This window comes from Phyllobates terribilis, unplaced genomic scaffold, assembly GCF_046119375.1.
Source record: "Phyllobates terribilis strain yellow unplaced genomic scaffold, ASM4611937v1 Scaffold_11__3_contigs__length_659146591, whole genome shotgun sequence".
NCBI lineage: Eukaryota > Metazoa > Chordata > Amphibia > Anura > Dendrobatidae > Phyllobates > Phyllobates terribilis.
The window spans coordinates 364,151,947-364,176,104 of record NW_027362771.1 but is presented as its reverse complement, the minus strand read 5'-3'; the positions used below and the strand labels follow the sequence as shown (position 1 = coordinate 364,176,104).

Genomic DNA, 24,158 nt, shown 5'->3' with positions numbered 1-24,158 from the left:
CTATTGGAAAGCATGGAAAGAGTGGTGGAAAGCAGCCAAGACGCGTGAAAGCTGTGATTAAAAATCATGGTTATTCCACCAAGTATTGATTTTTGAACTGTTCCTGAGTTAAAACATGAGTAATATGAGGTCTGAAAGCACTGTTTATTTTTTAGTATTTTGACGCTTTTATCATTTGCTGCAAATAAATACAAAATTTTTAGCTTTGAATTTCGGAGACATGTTGTCAGTAGTTTATAGAATAAAACAACAATGTACATTTTACTCAAAAATAAAAAGAGAAAAATCAGAGAAACTGAAAATTTTGCAGTGGGTTCTTAATTTTTGCCAGAGCTGTATTTGTTCATCGCAATGTTTTACAGTCACATAAAATGGAAAGACAATGCTGTTAAAACATTTCAAATTTGTTTCATGGGTTCAAATTTTATAGTATCCATGATGGGTATGACGGATCAATTTATATTAATTTAGGAAATAAAAAATCAGATTTTCCTTTTATCTTTACTAAACTTACTCTTCTGCCATCGTTGACAATTTTAACCCAATGGAAGGGAAAAATTGTGCTGATACGAGCAGGACCTAAGCTGTGTTGTATGTCAGTACTTCTGAATAAAATGTATGCTGCCTTTCTAGTTCCCTAGTGTTTGTGCAGGTTTACATTCGGCTATTAAACTTTAATCTGTTAGAAGAAAGTCACGTTATATATATTTAACGTGGTAAATTAACTGCAAGCTTGTATGAAATATTGAATTATGTGGGACATATTGTTTGCACATGGAGCATATGCTGTAATATAGACAGGTCATGGCTTCCTAAGACCAGAGATGATAGTCATTACTCTGAGTGTTAATAAAAGTGTAAGCAAAGATGTAGTAATCTGTAATAGGTCGAGCATACGATAAAATGAAAAAATCATTGGATGCTTGTCTGCGAAAATGTTAATATTGGGAAGTATGCTCCCTTCCAGATTTAATACTAAATTTTTTATCTTAATATATAGCAATCATCATATTATATAGCAATGTGCACTTACAATTGCTTATTTTGCCCTTCTACAGAGTAAATTCTTCTTTTCTCTTCTCTATGTAGAAACAGGAAGTCTTCTTTCCTTACATTTTTCATTCACCTCCTGATCCAGATGCTCCCTCCTCCCCCCTACCCCCTACCAGGGACTTTTGCAGTGACTCATGACTCATCCTGGAAAAATTTACTTCCTGTTTCTACATAGAGTTTAGAAGGATTCAGCTAGTCATTTTTTAATCACGTGAGGTCATAGACCTAATGGAAAAGAGAAGAATTAACTGGGTAGAAAGGCAAAATGAGCAATTGTAAGTACACAGTGCTATATAATATGATGACTGCAATATATTACGAGGATAAAAACTTTGATGGTGAGTGCTTCTTTAATTATAATTCTGTATATTTTCCATTTATAAAATGTGCCAGCTTTTCAGTGGCCTATAGGTTGGTAAACTATTTATGGAAATCGCTCATTAGGACTATCTACCAAAGTAATTTTGGTAAATTTAGTATATTATATTTGTTACAGGAAGCTGCTCTCCGTTAGTTCGGCCACTGCAACCTTTACCCCAATTCCGCCCCGTTTCAGCTCCAGCAAGGACAGCTCCCAGTTTTATCCATAGACCTACTCCTCCAGTCCCATCGATGGCACAGAACCTCCGCAATCTAGCACCAGGTCTTCAGCAGCCTTTGCTACTGCAATCCCAGAAAACACAACAAACTATGTTTATGCAAAACGCAGCAGGTATCAAAATGGATTTTTATGCTTGAAATGACAACTACATCCACACAATTTGAGCTGTTAATGTTCTGATATTGAATACCAGGAAAAACAATAACTCAGAGTTACACCTGTTCAACAAGAGAGAAAAATGTATGTAAAAGAAAAAAAACAGCACAATTCCATTCCTTTTTTAGACAGCTGTAGGTGTGCGATATATAGTGAATCCAGCTTTAATAGTTGGATAATGTTTGGATACATTGTCTCTACTGCTCCCCATCTCATCTCACAGCAGGAGCCTTACATGCACTATGAGGGAAAACTACTGCAGGTAACGCCTCCCCTTCTCATACCTGTCCAGTAGTTACTTGTGTGTTCAGTAGTTACTGTTTCTCACTAAACTGATTTTTCAGACTGACCAGATTTCTGGATAATAAATACTGAATACTGCACAGTTTCATATATTCTAATTTACTAAAGATTTACAAAAAAACAAGCATGACAATAAGTTAACTTTAAATGTCTATATGACTTGGTATGATTGATGTATGGAAAAGTGAGTCATTGTCTTTATTTTTTTTTCTCTTTAAAGCAAACATTGGACGAAATGAAAATGCATTAATAGAAAAACGCTCCTCAACTGCTGACTTGATTGTCTCTCCAAAAAAGCCCAAAACCAACGAGAATATAGCAGACAAAAGGCCGGCTACAGCATTTATTACTGCTTCTAACCCAATGTCGCCACCTGCTAGACAACAACAACCTACCCTACTACAAAATACACCTGCTAAAGGTATTTTAAAATGATGTCTGTTACCTAGTATTTCCCTAAAGAACAAGTTGACGGTTGTTTCATCTTTCCCATATCTAGGTACTAATGCAGCCACAACTCCAACAAAAAATGGAACACCATTCCCTCGGGCATGTCCAAAGTGCAACATACACTTCAACCTTCTGGAGCCTATGAAGAAACACATGACGGTAATAATGCTTGCTGACTATACCTTATTTCCTTTTTCAGGCAATCAAATAGTCAAGAAACAAAGGACAAAAATATTATGAGTTTGTGTCAGTTTTATAATCACATTTTAAAATTTCTAATTATCTTAACAACTTAATGGACTTTAAGTGGACGGACAAATTAAAAACCTTTTCATTCGTGTCACTGAGGTATCTCAGAAGATGTCATCTGCTTGCCTACAGTTAAGGCCTTATTCACACATCAGTATTTTTGTGCAGCATATCACCTACTGCAAAATTTTTCTTGAAACCCAATTGCAAAATTGACTTTAAGCCCCAAATGCATTTTTAGGTGAAAACAAAATTGTCCCTAAAGGTGGACAACCTCTAATATGAAGTTACAGTTATAATAGACTCCACTCTTAAAAAAACCCAAAAAACTTTCTACAAGATTTTGGAATGTGTCTGAGAACTTTTGCCCATTCAGCCAATGGAGGTTTTGTGTGTTTGGTCACTGATGTTGGATGACGTGTGCGCTGTCAGCGTTATGATTCTAAAAGTGTTCAGCGGAGTTTTTTGTGCGGTAATGTGAGTTTGTGCGGATCTTACCCTAGTGCACAGGGGCACTTTCACGCAGGAACAAGAAGTGGTCTTATGCAAACTGTTACCACTATGTGTGAAGCATACAGTTGCCTTTGTTGCCTGGTAATGGTAATGATACAGCAATTAGTGATGAGCGAGCATGCTCGTTACTGAAGATTTACGAGCATGCTCGGGTGCTCGCCGAGTATCTTCGGTGTGCTCGAATGTTATGTTTTTTTTTTAAACTCTTTATTGAAAGATTCCACAGGATAAAAGTTACAAACATATAATGTCATATTATAAGGTCAGAATAATTCAAACATTTACCTTTATCCATTCAATACAGTAACATAAATGTAACATCACATTCTCAATAATTAGAGTAAACAATTAAAGATTGAAACATAGGTTCCATCATGAAGCATTGCACTCTGTACTAAATTAGCTAGTTCTTTATCAAAATTCAGTACACGTACCAATTATGGCTATATCAGAAGTTCACTATTTTAGTCTATATATATATCATATATCACTTTCCATGTGTTTAAAGGAGCACATATCAGGGCTCATAATGTGAGATTGACGAAGTCATGGTATTAGGTGATAGGTGTGTTAGGGGCGAGTCACACCATCTTTCCCAGATCCTTTTGAACTTCTGGGTACATCCTCTATTTCTATATAATATATTCTCATATGGTATTATATTATTCACTAACTTTTTCCACTGGTTGATAGTGGGAGGCTTCCCCCCCATCCATCTTAGTGCTATTGCTTTCCTAGCAATAAATATAACCTCTCGAATGTTATGTTTGAGTCACTCCGTGTGCATGATTTGCGACTGTTTAACACCTTTAATACATGTGAAGAATGCCTGTTTCTTAGCCATTCCTCACATGTATTAAAGCGGTCAAACAATCGCAAATCATGTACACGGAGTGACTCAAACATAACATTCGAGCACACCGAAGATACTCGGCGAGCACCCGAGCATTCTCGCCAAAAGGGTTAACAGGACACGCTCCCTCATCACTAACAGCAACCTGTTATCAGGATTGTATACCCCCAAGCAAAGAGCATGTATGTAAAGGTGCTGTAAATCCTTACCTCTCTTGCTTTAGAGAAATCCATAGTTGAAATAGTATGCTAATGAGCTGCAAGTGCAGTGGAGTGGGCTCTACACTTACAGCTCTCCTGTGCCTCTACCTTTTCGGCAACAGAGATCTAGTAGATGCATTAATTTAGACATACCCTTTTCACTTAGCAAATTGGCAAGGATTCCCAGAGTCGACCCCCTACTAACCTAATATTCATGACCTGCCATTCATGTCCTCAAAATAGGCTATTGTGATTTTTTGGGCCGATTGAATTTTAATCTTTTGTCCTCAGAATACATTGCTGAGTCCTTAAATGTCCCTTTTCTTTTTTTATCACAGTATTGTTGTCCAGAGAAAATGCAGAGTTTTTTCCATGGAGTAATAAACCCTGATGCTTCCAAACCACTAAATACAACGGAAGATATTGAAAAAGGAAAGTTGATCATGCTTGTTAGTGACTTTTATTATGGAAGTTATGCTGGAGATTTTCAGCTGATACATCAAGAAGAGAAGACTCACACCACATTCAAGTGTTTTAGCTGTCAAAAACTTCTCAAGAACAATATAAAGTAAGTGCCAAGAGTCCACGGTTATTATAGATGTGTGATCGTTGAAGAGAGGTAATTTCACTGTGCATCAATATCTGAACAATCAATCTTTGCATGATTTTTTTGAAGGAAAAAGCACAGTTTAAGCTTTTCACTTGTGAGAATGCAAGCATATAAACATTATGCCCACACTATACTAATAAATTAAAAAAGTAGTTATTTTACATGGTAACAAAGTTATTTTATTCGAATTGTAGAATACATTAAATATACATATGTACAGTAAATGTCATGACAACAATGGGACATGAAATGTACTTGATTAATTGAATTTCTACCAGAAGTGCAGAATATTTGCTTAAGAGTTGGTAATCTTTAGAAATAAAACTAAAATATATTCTGGGCACAACATTTTCATATAATATATATCGAAAAGGTCATGATTACAGTATCTGTGTGAATTGACACCCCCTCTAACTAGTTCTACATAAGTAGCATATGATGAGAGATCCATTAAAATTTGTTTTAGCACAGAAGTGAGCATTTGTTAGGGACATGAAGAACTTTATTAAAATGCGGGAATAGGGCATAGATAATCTAATGGTTGCAGTTTGAGGGACTTGAGGCACCCAACGGTTTCTCTTTAAGAATGGTGCTTTTTGTGACTGAAAACCATTATGACTTTTTCATCCGAAAAATGTGGACGATTTTCTTCAGTATGCTGAATCTGATTTTCATGCATTTCTGATCTCTGTGTCTATTTTTACCTTTTTAACATTTGTGTGTCATTTGTTTTTCTCCTATACAAAAAAAGCCTCTTTTTTTTTCAACCAATAATTAGAAAATAGACAGATACATACAGATACGGATGGAATCTAAGTACTGAGCATTTAGTTTTGCGAAGCCATTCACTTGCAGCAAAAAAAAATCTCATTTGGATAGCCTCAAAGATTATAATGTGCCAGTGTTTTTCACTGACCTCACATGAACAACGAAAAATTGTCGCATACTCCTCACCTCTTTTTTTTTTATATAAAAAAGCTGGAAAATAGGCTTGTTCACCTTTGCCTTAGTATCTTTCAACGGGGAATCAATAAACTTTACAACTCGTTTTGATGGCCAGAATGACAGAAACCTCAACAAAAAAAACAAGTTTCTGTCAGGTGCCATTACAACCAGTGTTTGTATGATGGACCTGGCATAATGCTAGGGCTTCTACTATCAGTAGAAGTAAAAGTACATAGGTGAAAAGATCCCAAGTCTTTTAGTTATCATTTTCCATCCCAGTCATAATGTTTCACTGCAGTAAACAAGGCATGAAGATGGTCATAAACTAAATTGTATTATTGTTAACAATCCTAAAGGTATGTCCACATAGGTGTCACAAGTGTGTCAGATTTTACAGACAGTCGCCCGGCAGTTAATTGCAGGAGATCTCTACGTTTGGCATTGCAGACATCTTCTTAAAGGCTGGCAGTCTCTAGCACCCAGCGGCTACCTCCCTCTGGCTAATTAGCTCACTGGCCTGGGTGTATAAATACCTGGTGTGTCTGAGAGGGAGGTGCCGGCGATATTCATTACTACTTGTGAGGCTTTAGCAAGAGCTGTACTTCGTCCTTTCTGGAGCTTGAGGCCGTGTGCACATTTGTTTGGAGTCGTCTAAAGCTAAGCAATTCCCCCCTGTTTGTCTACCATTGTTGTCTATAGAGTTTAGTGGAGATCGACTAATGCTCATCTCCTTCCTTCCCTAGCCTTAGCCATATGCCAGGGAAAGTCAGGGCGAGGCACGCGATTAGTGAAGAGCAATATAGGGACGGTAGTTGAGACAGGGTGACATTAGTACAGACTAGGAGGTCTCCACTCACCCCTTTCCCTAGTGTCTGGGCTCCCTTTCTCTCTTCCCTCTGTGTTGCACTAAGTCTTTCCCACACCTGGCGTGACAATGGGTGAGGTGTGCTACAGATTTTCTGGATGTAAAGTTCACAGCACACTACAGTACCAGCATTATGAATTATATTTCATGATCTCATTCAAATGCTGCTTAGAAATTGGATAGATGGTGGATAACTTGAGAGTAACCCTTAACACCCCCAAACAGATTAAAAAAATATTGGCTGATCTTTCAGTTGATGGCTATCTCCTTTGACTTCTCCTTACACATGAACGTTCAGCTTAGTCAAAAGTTCATATGTTTTCAAAAGCAAAAAGGGAGAAAGCTGCTACCAGACTAACAAATAACAAAGGATCAGGTCTTATAATGTGAACTTCCCAACCCTGACCTCCTCCATCATCTGTCGGGGAAGAATCAGAAGACCATCATACACCTTTGCCTAACCAACCGATAATGGCCAATAGTCTAACTTTATTCTAAGGCAGGGGTAGGCAATTCATTTTCCCAAGGGTCCACATTAGAGACTGAGACTTGTGGAGGGCCGAATCAGAATGTTGAAATTAATTCTGTTCAATGTTCGTATTAACATATTATTTTATATTAATTTTATTGCCTATTACTGAGCAGATCAAAACAATATAATTTACTGATTCTTATCGTTTATAATAAATAGTAAGTCATACTGCTTCTGTTATTCAACCCTTGTACTATCAACAACTCCCCCAAAAAACAGTATAATGTCCCCACAGCCCCCTCACACAGTATGATGGTCCACAGCTCACTGCACAGCATCTTGGACCCCACGGCCTCCGCATACATAGAATAATGACACCCACTCGGTATGATCACCTACAACTCACTATATACAGAATTATGACCCTCACTGTATGATTCCCCCCCATAACCCAAGCACATCATAATCACCACAGCCCCCAAACTGCATGATGACCCCCACAGCCCAGTATGCACAGTATAATGGTGCAAATGATCCCCCATAGCCCTCACAGAATGACGACTCCCTCAGAACAATATGATGACACTCACTGTACCCCTAAACACATTATGATCCCCCAAACACAGAATAATGACACCCCATGGCCCCCAACACAGTATGACCCCTCAAACACAGAATTATTGATGACTCCTATTGTCCCCCAAACACAAAATAATGATAATAATTTTGGGGGGGTTTCTTTTAAGTGGTAAAAAAAAAATTCAGATGTTTGTAAAAAATAAAATCCATTGACCGTTCCTGAGTTCTGTATTGTTTTTACCTTTCCATCAATGGAGCTGTGTAAAGGCTTGCCTTTTGCATGTTAAAGGAGTTGGTTACTACTTTTTATGAGCCCCCAGGTGTTTTTCTAATTACCTTCTCCTGTCCTTCTTGCCTGTGAGCAGCGCTGCCGCTGGCCACTCACAGGCATCACGTGACCCCCCCGCTGATGTCACATCAAGTGAGGCGTGACATCAGTGACACGGTCCCCGCGGTGGATGCTGGGCTGTGGGCGGGGTTTCTCCGCGCGGTGTGATGCGCTGGGTAACCACGCCCACAGCCCAGCATCCACTGTGGGTCACGTGATGCCTGTGAGCGGCCAGTGATAGCGCCGCTCACAAGCAAGAAGGACAGCAGGGGGTAATTAGAAAAACACTTAGGGGCACAGGGTCCATCGATTGGGGCAATCATAAAAAGTAGTGGCCAACTTCTTTAAGCTATTGATTCCTTTGATAATATGTTGGGATCCAAGAAATGTTTTGATTGTTTTTTATTACATTTTTTAAGGAAGACTGGTGACTGAAAAAAACGCAATTCTGATTTATTTTTTTTTCATTATGGCGTTTTATATATATAAAAAAAATTATTTTAAATCAAATGTTCTTTATTAATTTTTATAAAGATGTTCACAATGGTAAAAATAAAAAAACAACAACAACAACCAGACAAACATTGGAGAAACACAGTTCTCCACCCAACTTAAGAAGCATTAATTAAACATGAGTTATTTATACATCCTGGCACTGCAAAACCAGCATAATTAGATGAACAAATATTTGAACATAGTAACAATAGTCAATCCAATTACACATAACTTTTGGAAGTACTATTAACATTTTTATTAATTTTCAAAGAAGTATAATTTGAGGCATCATATAAACATAACTCAAAGCAAGCAGAGGCGAAATGTCCTCAGTTCACTAGATGTCAAACCAGAGCCATCAATCCATAGACCCCATATCTTGTCAAATTTAGAGATAGCATCTCTTTTTAGGTATATGTCTTTTTCCAAATTTACTAGCCAGTTAACTTTATCAATAAATTCTGATATCATAGGCTCCTGATCTGCTATCCATTTTTGGGCTATCAGTTTTCATGCCATATCTAACATACGTCCACAATTGAATGGGAGGTGGATCTGCTGTACACCGCGACGGCCACTACCAGTTGACAGCAGAGCCGCGCAGGTGAGCACTTCCGGTCGCCGGCGGCGGCACAGATAACAGCTGATCGGCGGGGGTGCTGCGTGCGGGACCCCGGCTGATCATACATTGATGCACTATCCTATGGATAGAGCATCAGTGTAAAAGTAGTGGCCAACCCCTTTAAATATAGCCGGCATCAGTCGCGTATGGAGGAAGCTCAGCTCCTGAGCATTATCCACCCACTGTCACCCCAGGACAGGATGTACAGTTATGTCCATATTCACAAAGGGTTAAGAACTGTCTTCAGCATAAAGAAGAGCAAGGAGTCTTGGAAGTGATGATATGGTCCCAAAAAGCCCTGATGACAACATCATCGAGTCTGTCTGGGATTACATGAAGAGTCAAGTATTTCTACAAGCCTACATCCACAGAAGATTAGTTCTGCATGATGTTTGGAACAATCTTGACAAGTTTCTTCAAAAACGGAGTGCAAGTGTACCTAGAAGAATTGAGGCTTTGATGCTGTTTTGAAGGCAAAAGTGGTCACAGCAAATTATTAATTTGATTTACATTTCTCTTTTGTTAATTTACTTTGCATTTTGTTAATTGATAACAAAATTATCTTAATACCTTCAAAAAATAGAAGTTTTTTTTAAAGTTGCAACATTTTTTTCCCACACCTGCTTAAAACTTCTGCACAGTGCTGTATATCAGACACCTAGCCAAATAAAGATAGCATAAAAAATTCAATTAAATTTGTGGCATGAAATGTGTGCTCTATAATGCTGGTATAGATATGAAACCAGGCTATGTTTTTATCATAAATGGTAAATTCCCATATACCAGATGATTGCCGCATAGCTAGGGCGGGAGGCCGGTGAGGAGCATAACTTTGCTGATATATGAATTATCTTGTATAGCTGCTGGTTAAAGGGCATAATGTCAGATCTCATAAATGACCCCACTGTGTTCAGTGAAGAATCTTCAACCACAAGTAAAAGTCGCTTGTGCTGCACTCTGCCATTCAGATTAATTACATTTCCCAGTAATCAGCACAAGTCTGTTTGGGGACTACACATGAATAATTGTTGTATTTTTGCCTGTGATAAAAGCTGCTATTTGATTGTGCTGTTTTGATTGAATAACTTCTGGTTTCTAAATCAGCAGAAAAAGGACATTGTGATCGTCTTCATTAGGGAGACAGGTTTGTCTCAGGACCTCTGCTTGGCAGAGAAGGTCATAGTTCCTCTGCATACAGACCCGCAAAGAGAAGCTGAAATGGCAGAATGTGAAGCTGAAGAATGGCTTAAGTCTACAAAGGGCATAGTCTGCAAGCTAAAATGAACAGATTTGCCTTTGCTAGTATCATTAAGGAAAACAAAAGCTTCATGTAATTGCAGACATTAAAATCGCTATTACATACACTTAGAAGCAAAGATGCAGGTTGAGGCACAGGCAATTTGTCTTGCAAACAGCAGGGAACTAATGTATGCATTCAAGACATGTCAGTCATGACTTTTTGCCTGCTGTCTTTTCCCCTTGTAAAATAGCACGACTATAAATTGTAATTTTGATAAAAGTGTTGTATGATTAGTTTAGTTAATTTTTGTATGATTGTTGTAGTATCTATGATTTCTCTGGTGCCAATGTTGGGTTAACTTGGCATATTATATGTACTCTTGACCCCCACCGATCCCATGACTGGCTGATCTTGGCCCTCCATTAGAATGAATGGAAAGGCAGTGTGCATGATCGACTTCCGTTCCATTTAGGCAGGGCTCTTAGGATTGGTGGGGGCCACGGCAGTTGGACCCCCAGCGATTGGAAAGTTTCCTTATCCTTTGCATAGATGGTAACTTTCAAACTTGAGAGCACCCCTTTTTAAAGCATTTTATGATGCATTGACAATTCGGCTAGTGTTGTTGCAGAAATCTCACAGCTACTCCTGCATGTTCAGTTTCTTTTTAGTACTTTTTTCTGGTTATTTTCTTTATCAGAAATTCAGTTAAAATTAAGCAAACAATGAAAAATAACATTTTATGAAATATTAGCAATAAAAAAACAGCAAAATATTTAAAAGGATTGTGCATTTTATAAGTAATGGTGTTACAAGGGAAATGTAGTACTGCATGAGTTCAGTGCATTTAGAGTCCTGTGCCCTGAGACTATAGATAAATCATGCTCTATAAAGCCATGTTTCTGTTCTGTAGGTTGAAAATACTTTTAAATTGATTTCACAACCAAATCAAGCTTCAAATCTTGTCAATCATTTGTTTTTCCAGAATACCTCAGTTTGCTTTGGTCATCAGGCTACCAAATTCTGTCATTTTAATCAGGGCTGTGGAGTCGGTAAGCCAAACCTCCAACTCCACAATTTCCATGACACCGACTCCGACTCCCTCATAGATGGCTCATATTTAAGTGATAAATTTACTGCAGCACAGATTCATCTCCGCTAAAAGTCTAGACCCTTAGATCAGGAATAGGACAGACATTTATAGGACATTTCATAACTTTCCCAAATTCTTATGAAAAAATATTCCCCACAAACTGCCTTGAACTACTGTACCCAATTTATTATATATTTTAGGAGTTGGTCCATTTGATACCGACTCCAACTCCACTTAAATGGGCTCCGACTCCACAGCCCTGCTTTTAATTTTAACCTACAAATTTCTGCGTGAAGTTAACGCCTGTGTATAATCCATTATCTTCAACAGCACCCGAGTTTAAAAGACAGTACTTTATTATTGCAAGTTTCTAAAGAAGACTTGTCACTTTGTTAAAAGTGGCCAGTTTTTCCTTTTTATTTTTTTTCCTGCTGCTCCACTGTGTAATCCGCTTTTGATTTTATTTAAATCCACTGTGCAGTTCAAGAGATATGGGCATTTAAAACCATATGACGGATTTAAAAAAATAAAAATCTGTATTCTTGGGAGAAGCAGAAATAAAATAAGAGCAAAAAGTTCTCTTTAAGTGCCGGATACTCGCAACCATGTAAAAACCAATTGTTTCTCTTGTACAAACCATTAATATCTAAATGTGTTATTAAACATGCTATTAAAGAGAACCTATCATGTCATTTGGAGCATGTAAACTATCCCCAGTTCGTTGGGGGATACATGGGGATAGGCTTTGCGCAATGTGTATTCTGAACCCGCCCATTGTCGATCGGCAATCCGCCGTGACGCATGCACACACAGTCAACAAAGCTGGGAACTAAACACAGCTTCACTGCGCACACGCTCGTCACGGTGGATCGCTGATCGTCACTGTACAAGCGTGGGTTCAGAATACACATTGACCAAGCACGGATACTGGCATACACATTGCGCAAGCGTGGCTCACACTACACAGTGCGCAAGCACAGGATTTGAACACTAATATTCATGTGACGTCTGCGCAAACGGGGGGGGGCATAATTCAAATTTAGTGGGTGGTGACAAGCGTGACTGAATGCAGTGAAGAACACCTCTATGACTAAACATGCAAGTAAGATATAATTGTAAAAAGTGGTTTTGGCAAAGGTTTATATCGCCGATTTTCATGAAAAAAGCGTGTTAATGATGCACATCGCATCATTAACATCGACCTGGGGACAGTTTACATGCTCCAAATGACATGACAGGTTCCCTTTAAATATGTCCAGGTTTTTCCTCAAAAGTCTGAAGTCACTCTCACTGCAGACTTGTGGATCCTTACAGCGCACATTATGAGGATTCTCTGGTGCCGGTGGCGAGACAAAGTGGTGATGTGACTGCAAGTATGCAATATGCATACTTTCGGCCACATTCCGACTAGACGTGCATGGTATCTTTAGTTGGAATGTGGCCGGGAGTATGCATATCACATACTTGCGGTCAACTGTCTGCTTTTTCTCACCACTGACACAGGAGAATCCTCACAGCGCGCACAGCATGTGCAAGTCTGCATTTGAATAGAGTGATTGCAGACTTCCATGATAAACCTGAACCACACCTTTTAATGTAAGTAAAGGGTTGTAGTAATGCACAGTCCCTTAATTGCATATGTTGATTTGCGTATATCTTCTTGTTTTTTTCTATGTTGCTGAAAAAGTTAAGGTTTATACAGACTTCTATGTATTTATGATGTAAATCAACTTTGTTTGATTTTTTTTTGCACTTTTCTTACTTTTGCAGTTGTTTCAGCATACAATGTTACCAATAATGCACCTGTTCTTGTCTGTGTATGGTAGATTCATGAACCACATGAAACATCATTTGGAGCTCGAGAAGCAAAGCACAGAAAGTTGGGAAAACCACACCACCTGCCACCACTGTTACCGCCAATTTTCCACTCCGTTCCAACTGCAATGCCACATTGAGAGTTCTCACACTTTGTATGAATCCACAAGTAAGACATGTCTTCACAGTATCTTCTCTCTTGATGTTTGGCATGGTTCGAACAAAAACAGAAACAAAATAGTATTTTTTTTCTAAGCCATTGATGTCCTGTTTGTTTTTATTTTCAATATATCTGATGGTTGTTTCAAATTTCATCTATAGTTTTCTTATTTTTTAATATTTATATTGAAAAACTATTAGAACAAGTTTAGCGCTAACACTTTATGACAGTGGTGCTCAAAATTGGGATTTGAACACTTCTAGTGAGGCTTCCAAGTGTCCCAGATTCAACAGTACAGAGCCTCTGTCCCAGAACACGACTTTTAGTCCTGTCAGAAGCAGTCTAACAATAATTGCTTCTTGCAGGAAAACATTGCCCTGTATAGATTGGTACAGGATCAGTAAGTTACAAGTGTGCAAAGGCACATTTATAACTTCCTTCTTTCGCAGAAGAGACATGGGCATGGAAAGGTAAGGAAGATCTGTCGTGAACCATAAAATCACCATTTTGGACAAACCTGTCCTTATAAATGTAACAAAACCTTTGTGGCTACGCAATGCGTCAGAGATGTGATAGGTAATCCAATCATAACTTATCATTTATTATCATTTACAACGTACATATTATTTATTTCTTTAAGATCTTCAGGTGAAACCAGTGGCATCTTGAGTTTAGCCCGACAGAGATTTTAAGTAGTGTTGAGCGAGTATGTTCTGTTCCGAGTATGCTCGGGTGAGCACCGAGTAGTTACAGCTGCTCGATGATATGTTTGAATCGCTCCCGTGTGCATAATTTGCAACTGTTTGACAGCTTTATTACATGTGAGGAATGTGAAAGAAATAGACATTCCTCACATGTATTAAAACTGTCAAACAGTCGCAAATCATGCACACGGGAGTGACTCAAACATAACACAGAGCAGCTGTAAATACTCGGCCCGAGCATACTCGCCGAAAGGGTTAACAGACCATACTCGCTCAACACTAATTTTAAGTAATTTTAGACAAGACATATATTCTATGTGCTGTAGTGTCATTGTCCTCACATTTCATTCCGGGTTATTTTATAGAGATGAGCTAATCCTTTGAAATTCTAATTTGTCAGAACAGATTTTACGTAAATCGCAAGTACTAAGTGCAGAGCCTTCAATTGTCTGAAAAGACATACAGTCCTGCTCATCATTATTGGCACCCATGAAGTTTAAGTACATAATGTGGAATATCTCCTGAAAAAAAATTAATCAAGTGAAGCAGTTTTTTTGTAAAGAGCACTAGTATTAAATACAAAAGAACAAATGATAAAAAGTAATTTAAAACAAAAAAACAATGAGAGGGAAAAATATGGCATTGGCACCCTTTACATTAATTTAGTATCTTAACACATTTTGACTCGCCTGTGGTAAATAACAAAAGAAATTCACCTGTGATTAATTGTCGGTGCCCATGTAACATGAATTAGCCAATGAATGATGACTTCAGTGTTTTAAAAAGCCACATGGTAGACCCTGTTCCTTTGTCACAATGGTGAAGACAAAGGAGCAGTCTGAGGACATCAGAACAGCTATTATTAGCAAAAACAAGACTTCTAAACGGTATAAGGCCATCTCCAAAAATCTTGGTATCTCAGTGCGCGATGTTATGAAAAAGTTTGCCAAGCATGGAACAATCAAGAACCTCCCTGGGCGCGGGGGACAGAGGAAAATTGACAAGAGATGTCTTCGAAGGTTGGTGCAAATGGTGGAAAAAACGCCTCCTCAAAGACTTGAAGGCCAACCTGTAACAGCCTGGGGTCATGGTTTGAACAAGTACCATACACCGCACACTAAACCGAGCAGAGCTTTGTGTGAAGGCCAAGTAAGAAACCATTGATGAAGAAAAGACATAAAAAGGAACAACTGATCTTTGCCAACAAGTACCTTGACAAACCACAATCCTGAGAAAAATTTCTGTGGACAAATGAAACAAAAATAAGAGTTTTTTGGCAATGCAAAGCAACAGTTTGTTTACAGACAGCGCAATGAAGATTATAAGGAAAAGAACACCTTACCAACAGTTAAGCATGGTGGAGCATCCATAATGCTGTGGGGTTGCTTTGCTGAGTCTGGTACTGGAAGCCTTGACCGTAAAATGTCCTACCCAGATTAAGAAAACTTGGTTTGAGTCAAAGATCATGGATCCTCCAGCAAGACAATGACCCAGAGATGGAGAAAATTCCAGCTGAGAAGTGCAAGAAGCTTATGGATGTCTACCAGAAACGTTTAGAGGCTGTGAGCAATGCCAAAGGGTGTGCAACCAAGTATTAATTAGGGGTGCCTTTATTGCTGCATATGCTGGTTGTTCAGTTTTTTCTTTGAAATTGCAACATAGAAGTTGAAAAACAATGTTTTATTGTTGTATTACTTTGCACCACTAATTTAAAAAATCCCGAGGATATACAGTACAGACCAAAAGTTTGTACACACCTTCTCATTTAAAGATTTTTCTGTATTTTCATGACTTTGAAAATTGTACATTCACACTGAAGGCATCAAAACTATGAATTAACACATGTGGAATTATATACTTACATATACAGCAGCTCAGATTAGAGACCAGGTCAATGCCACACAGAGTTCTAGCAGCAGACACATCTCTACAACAACTGTTAAGAGGAGACTTTGTGCAGCAGGCCTTCATGGAAAAATAGCTGCTAGGAAACCACTGCTAAGGACAGGCAACAAGCAGAAGAGACTTGTTTGGGCTAAAGAACACAAGGAATGGACATTAGACCAGTGGAAATCTGTGCTTTGGTCTGATGAGTCCAAATTTGAGATCTTTGGTTCCAACCACTGTGTCTTTGTGCGACGCAGAAAAGGTGAATGGATGGACTCTACATGCCTGGTTCCCACTGTGAAGCATGGAGGATGAGGTGTGATGGTGTGGGGGTGCTTTGCTGGTGACACTGTTGGGGATTTATTCAAAATTGAAGGCATACTGAACCAGCATGGCTACCACAGCATCTTGCAGCGGCATGCTATTCCATCCAGTTTGCGTTTAGTTGGACCATCATTTATTTTTCAACAGGACAATGACCCTAAACATACCTCCAGGCTGTGTAAGGGCTATTTGACCAAGTAAGAGAGTGATGGGGTGCTACGCCAGATGACCTGGCCTCCACAGTCACCAGACCTGAACCCAATCGAGATGGTTTGGGGTGAGCTGGACCGCAGAGTGAAGGCAAAAGGGCCAACAAGTGCTAAGCATCTCTGGGAACTCCTTCAAGATTGTTGGAAGACCATTTCCGGTGACTACCTCTTGAAGCTCATCAAGAGAATGCCAAGAGTGTGCAAAGCAGTCATCAAAGCAAAAGGTGGCTACTTTGAAGAACCTAGAATATAAGACATATTTTCAGTAGTTTCACACTTTTTTGTTAAGTATATAATTCCACGTGTTAATTCATAGTTTTGATGCCTTCAGTGTGAATGTACAATTTTCATAGTCTTGAAAATACAGAAAAATCTTTAAATGAGAAGGTGTGTCCAAACTTTTGGTCTGTACTGTAACTTTGGTACATCTCTATTTATTTCTGAAGGTATTGTACATTGTCTATGAAAAAAATAAAGGGGTGACAATAATGGTGAGCAGCACTGTATATAACATTCACTCTCCATAAGGAGAAACGTTACCCCTTAGGCTATGTGCCCACGATGCAGAAATGAAGCAGAAAATTTCCGCTTAATTTCTGCATGTCCTTGTCAGTAAAAATGTGTGCGGAATTTAACACGCGGTTTTGACGCGTTTTTGAAGCGTTTCGTACATGCGGAATTGCCATGCGTTTTTCTAATGCATTGAGTAGGCAATTCCGCATGCGTAAACGCACAAGTAATGGACATGCTGCGGATTTTTCCGCACATAAAATCTGCTGCGGAAAATTCCACAGCATGGGCACAGAACATGCGGATTGTCATTGGGGACCATGGGGCACGTATTACCAAGCGTTTTTCAAGGGTTTCCGTAGCAGAAATTCCGCAGCAAAAACGCTTGAAAAACGCAACGTAGGCACGCAGCCTTAGACCTCAGTCCAGAGCCTCTCACCTAGCCAAATCAGTTCTCATACTTTGCACTGACGAGGGCCAACAGCCCGAAACACCGTGTCTGCAAATTGAGAATCTGATTTGGCTCTTATCCTAAGTCATATTTCATGACTCGTTAAAGGGTTGAGTGTGACTTGTAGGATTGCTGCTTCCAATAGGTGGCGCTATAGAGTACAGGTCCTCTTTTTCTCTGAAGAGGCAATTTGCATATTGAGTTCTCCTAGAATTTTTATCCAATCCCTTTCAAGTTCTTTAACACAAACAAAGCCTTAGTAATATCAGTGACCTCAACATATATAGCTATGTGTAATCGGACAGTAACTGCCAACAGCTTATTTAATAACACACTGCACGGACAGACTTTTCATGGTTTTTAAAATGTTAAAATAGTCCAAAATCTCTCTCTTTTGTGGGTAAATGTGCCTGCTATGTTGATATTTATACACAGGGGGTATGCAAAAGCCATGTTTGACAAGCATTGGTACAAAAATTATCCCTTTTTTGGGAGCAGCAACAGGTTTGTTGTTTGGAAAATAAAGAAACAATGATTTTTTTTTTACAAGCAGTTGAAAAGTTATAATTTATTTGGGAGCAGTTTCAGATTTAGATTGATTTACCCTGAGCAGGGTAGGGTTCCCAGCAGAAACACAGTATAGCTTTAGAACACAATGGATAGGAAAAAGATTTGTGTCTCTCTATCGGCAGCCACTTCACAGTATAAACCGTATTTTTCGGACTATAAGACTCACCGGACCATAAGACGCATCTAGGTTTTAGAGGAGGAAAATAGAAAAAAAATGAACCAAAAAATGTGGTCATGATGCCCTGTTAAGGGGGAGGTGGTCTGCTGCTGACACACTTATAGGGGTAATGTCCCCCAATTCTGTTAATATCCCCGATCCTGGTATATATGGACCCCTCCTTCCTGTTATACGTGGCCCTCATCCCCTTCCTGATATGTATGGCACCCCAATCTGCCATCCTTTTATGCATGGCACCCCAATCCCCCATCCTGGTATGCATGGCCCCCTCATCCTTCATCATGTTATGTATGGCACCTTCATCCCTCTTCCTGGTAAGTATGGTACCTTCATTCCTCTTCCTAGTATGTATGGCCCCCTTCATCCCTGTATGTATAGCCCCCCTCATCCTTCATCCCTGAATGTATGACCCCCTTCATCCCTGTATGTATGGCCCCCCCTCATGCCTCATCCCTGTATGTATGGCCCCCCTCATGCCTCATCCCTGTATGTATTGCCCCACCTCATCCTTGTATGCATGGTCCCCCTCTTCCCTGTATGTATGGCCCCCTCATCCTGGTATGCTTGACACTCCCTGATCCCCGTCACGCTACACAGAAAAAAATAAACAATCATACTTACCTCCTCTCCTCCAGCGCTGTGTTCTGCTCTGTGCCGGAATAGTCACTGCTTCCCACGCCGGGACTGCGTGCGTGGGGAGCAGTGACTATTCATTCTCCCTAATAACGCGCACACTGTAGCCGCAGCGCGGCTCTTGCTGCGCTTGGTGGTCAGCGTGCCTGCTATTAAAGGCCATGAATATTCACCACACCCATGGGAGTGGGGAGCAGTGAATATTCATTTTCTTTAGTAGCGAGCATAGTGTAGGCTGCAGCAGGCGGCTGCTGCCTCCTGTGCACCTCTACTCCGCCACTGTCACTTCCCCCACATCCCCCACCACCCACAGCCAAAGTATTTATGTATATCGGACTATAAGACGCACCACCCACTTTCCTCCAAAATTTTGGAGGAAAAAAGTGCGTCTTACAGTCCGAAAAATACGGTAACATGATGGACAGGCAGGAGGTGCCCTGCCTTGTGAGGGCGCCATAATCAGCGGCAGCAATAGCACAATATAGAACACAATGAATGATCTAATCGTTGGTATTAGCCATAGGCAAATGAAAATTGTCACTGATCCATGCCGGATTAATTTTGACAAATGTAAGATTTTCATGCTAGCAGAAAACAATCTGTCCCACTTGTGCGTGATAAAGCCACATCCCTCATTGAATACCTTCTCTAACAGTACACTGGAGGCTGTACATTACAGTATGCCCATAGCAAATTGGACCAGTTCTTGTCACTGGTCCAGCCTGCTAACCCAGAAGTCCATGGAGTTAGTGCTTGGGGTATCTCCCCGAAAAATGACATTGTCCAGGTAGTGATGGCATAGGTGGGGAAGTGGAAAGAAATTGCCTACTCAGACATGAGGGTGGCAGGCATCTGCTCTGCTACAGCATTGCCGAATAAGTGAAAAGAGCGTATCCTAGTAATGCACCATTTTGATTCTTTCGGAAGTCGGAAAAAAATTCCCCCATATTGCTTTTACAGCGAGGGTCTAAGAGCGTGGCTATCCAATAGTCATCCCTTTCCTTGATGGTAACGATACTCCTGTTGACTCACAAACAATCAAGCATCTACCATGATCGCACTTACGATCAAAGTAACTATTGATTCAATTTACGCCAAAGTATCAATGCTTCTACCACCATTGCTTCTACCACTCATTAAAGTAGAATAATTACCAAAAAAACACCTGCAAAGGCTTCCTAAGCATTTAAAAAGGTCCCTTAGTCTGTTTCAGTAGGCTCCACAATCATGGAGTAGAGTGCTGACTTGACAGATGTCCAGAAGGCAGTCATTGACATACTCCACAAGGTCCCAGAGTTCCAATTTTCATTTGGAAATTGAGGTCCCAGAGTCTGGAGGAAGAGTGGAGAGGCACACAATCCAAGCTGCTTGAGGTCTAGTGTGAAGTTTCCACAGTCAGTGATGGTTTGGGGAGCCATGTCATTTGCTGGTGTAGGTCCACTGTGTTTTATCAAGACCAAAGTCAGCGCAGCCGTCTACCAGGAAATTTTAGAGCACTTCATGCTTCCCTCTGCCGACAAGCTTTTTGGAGATGGAAATTTCATTCTCCAGCAGGAATTGGCACCTGTCCACACTGCCAAAAGTACCAATACCTGGTTTAAAAACAACAGTATCACTGTGCTTGATTGGCCGGCAAACTCGCCTGAGCTTAACCCCCATAGAGAATCTATGGGGTATTGTCAAGAGGAAGATGAGAGACACCAGACCCAACAATGCAGACGAGCTGAAGGCTGCTATCACAGCAACCTGGGCTTCCATAACACCTCAGCAGTGCCAGAGGCTGATCTCCTCCATGCCACGCCGCATTGATGCAGTAATTGATGCAAAAGGAGCCCCGACCAAGTATTGAGAGCATTTACTGAACTTACATTTCAGTAGGCGAACATTTCAGATTTTAAAGACATTTTTCAAGCTGGTGTTACAAAGTATTCTAATTTACTGAGATAATGACTTTTGTGTTTTCATTGGGTGTAAGCCATAATCATCAACATTACCAGAAATAAACACTTGAAATAGATCACTCTGTTTGTAATGACTCTATATCACGGGTCTCAAACTCAGATGGGCATATGGGCCGCACACGGAAAAACATTTAATTCGGGGGGCCACATTATTTGCATGACAAAGTGACATTTTTAGTGATACCATTTTATTTTCTATACGCCTTTTGAACTGGTCCTCATCTTGCAGACATGGTCTCCCCTCCAGGTCCCCCATACTGCAGACATGGTCTCCCATCCTGGTCCCCCATACTGTAGACATGGTCTCCCATCCAGGTCCCCCATACTGCAGACATGGTCTCCCATCCTGCAGACATGGTCTCCCATCCTGCAGACATGGTCCCCCATACTGCAGACATGGTCTCCCATCCAGGTTCCCCATAATGCAGACACGGTCTCCCATCCAGGTCCCCCATATTGCAGACATGGTCCCCCATATTACAAATATGGTCCCCCATATTGCAGACATGGTCCCCCATCCAGGTCCCCCATATTGCAAACATGGTCCCCCATATTGCAGACATGGTCCCCCATCCAGGTCTCCAGTATTGCAGACATGGTCCCCATATTGCAGATATGGTCCCCCATCCAGGTCCCCCATATTGCAGACATGGTGCCCCATATTGCAGACATGGTCCCCCATCCAGGTCCCCTATATTGCAGACATGGTCTCCCATCCAGGTCCCCCATATTACAGACATGGTCCCCCATATTACAGACATGGTCCCCCATCCTGGTCCTTATCTTGCAGACATGTCCCCCATCCAGGTCCCCCATATTACAAACATGGTCCCCCATATTGCAGACATGGATCCCCATCCAGGTCCCCCATATTGCAAACATGGTCCTCCATATTGCAGACATGGTCCCCCATATTGCAGACATGGTCCCCCATCCAGGTCCCCCATATTGCAGACATGGTCCCCCATCCAGGTCCCCCATATTGCAGACATGGTCCCCCATCCAGGTCCCCCATACTGCAGACATGGTCCCCATATTGCAGACATGGTCTCCCATCCAGGTCCCCCATATTGCAGACATGGTCCCCCATCCAGGTCCCCCATATTGCAGACATGGTGCCCCATATTGCAGACATGGTCCCCCATCCAGGTCCCCCATATTGCAGACATGGTCCCCATATTGCAGACATGGTCTCCCATCCAGGTCCCCCATATTACAGACATGGTCCCCCATATTGCAGACATGGTCCCCCATCCAGGTCCCCCATATTGCAGACATGGTCCCCCATCCAGGTCCCCCATACTGCAGACATGGTCCCCATATTGCAGACATGGTCTCCCATCCAGGTCCCCCATATTGCAGACATGGTCCCCCATCCAGGTCCCCCATATTGCAGACATGGTGCCCCATATTGCAGACATGGTCCCCCATCCAGGTCCCCCATATTGCAGACATGGTCCCCATATTGCAGACATGGTCTCCCATCCAGGTCCCCCATATTACAGACATGGTCCCCCATATTACAGACATGGTCCCCCATCCAGGTCCTTATCTTGCAGACATGTCCCCCATCCAGGTTCCCCCCATACTGCGGTCAGGGTCCCTGTCCCCCCATACTGCGTCAGGGTCCCTGTCCCCCCATACTGCGCACAGTGCCCCCCTGTGCTGTATTTCACATGACAGAAAATAAAAAAAAAGATTCTCACCTGTATTCCGTTCCCTCGGCGTCCTTTATGCAACTGTGGCCCGCAGGCACAGACCCCGTAACGATCACGGCTCTCCAGCCGCCGCCGACATCAGCGCTGTAGCGCAGTGTATTGCCACGCAGAGACCGGCTCTCTGCACAGCAATACCAGTGCCAGCCGCTGGCCTATCAGAGGCCAGCAGCTGACATCTGCGTCCCAGCGAAGCGGCGTATGACGTCACTGCCATGCGCAGAGGTCAGCTGCTGGCCTCTGATAGGCCTGCGGCTGACACTGGTATTGCTGTGCAGAGAGCCGGTCTCTGCGTGGCAATACACTGCGCTACAGCGCTGATGTCGGCGGCGGCTGGAGAGAGACGCGATCGTTACGGGGTCTGTGCCTGCGGGCCGCAAGAAGCTGTCGGAGGGGCCGCATGCGGGCCGCGTAGTTGAGACCCCTGCTCAATATAATATGAGTTTCACTTTTTGTATTGAAGAACTGAAATAAATTAACTTTCTGATGATATTCTAATTTAGTGAGATGCACCTGTATGTTCCATAACGACCTCCGCTTCCTCCCCACGTATATGCCTGCCAAAGTCAAGGAGGCGAGTTGTGACCTGCGTTTTGTAGTAATACTGCCTGAAAGAATAATACAGTGATGTGGCTGCTGCTTGCTCTCCCATATTATTTTTACCATGTGCTGTGTTTTTTTTTTTCTCCTTTTACATTACCTTGTCCATTACCTTTACTACTTTTTTTATCCATACATTTTTAATTTCTTACTACCATAGAATTAACTGTTTGTTTTCAACCACAATCCTTCTCTTCTGAAAAAGGACTGAACTAGAAATGCTAGGTACATTTCTCAGAAATTGATGTGGCATGTACAGTTACCAAATTTGACGAAAACAGATGTGCAAAAAAATCAGTAGTTTGTGATGCGCACACTTCATGAAGTAGATAGTTGCAGTTAAATGCATGTTTTTTTAAATTCTTATATTTTTTAAACACAATTATTTCTACCGTTCCCAAAAAGGACTAAACTAGAAATGCTTGGTAGACTTTCTAAAAACAGCAGCAGCAGCAGCAAGAGGCTGTAGTATTGGAGTTGCGTGTATAGATGTCAAATTAGACTAATAACAGGTGTACACAATCTCTGTACTGTAGTTTGTGACATGCACACTTTGTCTGGCAGACATGCGAGTTTAGTTTTTTTTTCTTTAAACAATATTGTTTTGCTTCTGCATGAAGAATCAAAAAAATGTGCAACTGAAATGCAGCTCTATATTCACCGTTGTGATCAGTTATTGCTGACAGCTCTTTCTTTCTATCGCTGTCTTTCTTTTCTCTCTTTCCTTTTTTTTTCTTTGTTTATTTTTTTCCTTCTCCTTATTGAATTTCTGCTTTATTTTTTTCACAGACAAAACTAATCTTCACTACTGCATTTG

The 24,158-nt window shown here is 40.9% G+C and overlaps 1 protein-coding gene across 6 annotated transcripts in view; it reads left to right on the top strand.

Annotated features, from left to right (window-relative positions):
- ZNF280D (zinc finger protein 280D) overlaps positions 1-24,158 on the top strand; it is a 99,816-nt gene that overhangs the window by 45,875 nt on the left and 29,783 nt on the right. For 5 of the 6 annotated variants that reach the window (XM_073652924.1, XM_073652920.1, XM_073652922.1 and 2 more), the window contains exons 6-10: positions 1,550-1,765; positions 2,334-2,534; positions 2,613-2,722; positions 4,717-4,946; positions 13,451-13,608. In XM_073652924.1, the coding sequence (XP_073509025.1) occupies positions 1,550-1,765; positions 2,334-2,534; positions 2,613-2,722; positions 4,717-4,946; positions 13,451-13,608 (915 nt within the window). The remainder of the gene's footprint in view (positions 1-1,549; positions 1,766-2,333; positions 2,535-2,612; positions 2,723-4,716; positions 4,947-13,450; positions 13,609-24,158) is intronic. The other variant, XM_073652925.1, reaches the window with a different exon arrangement.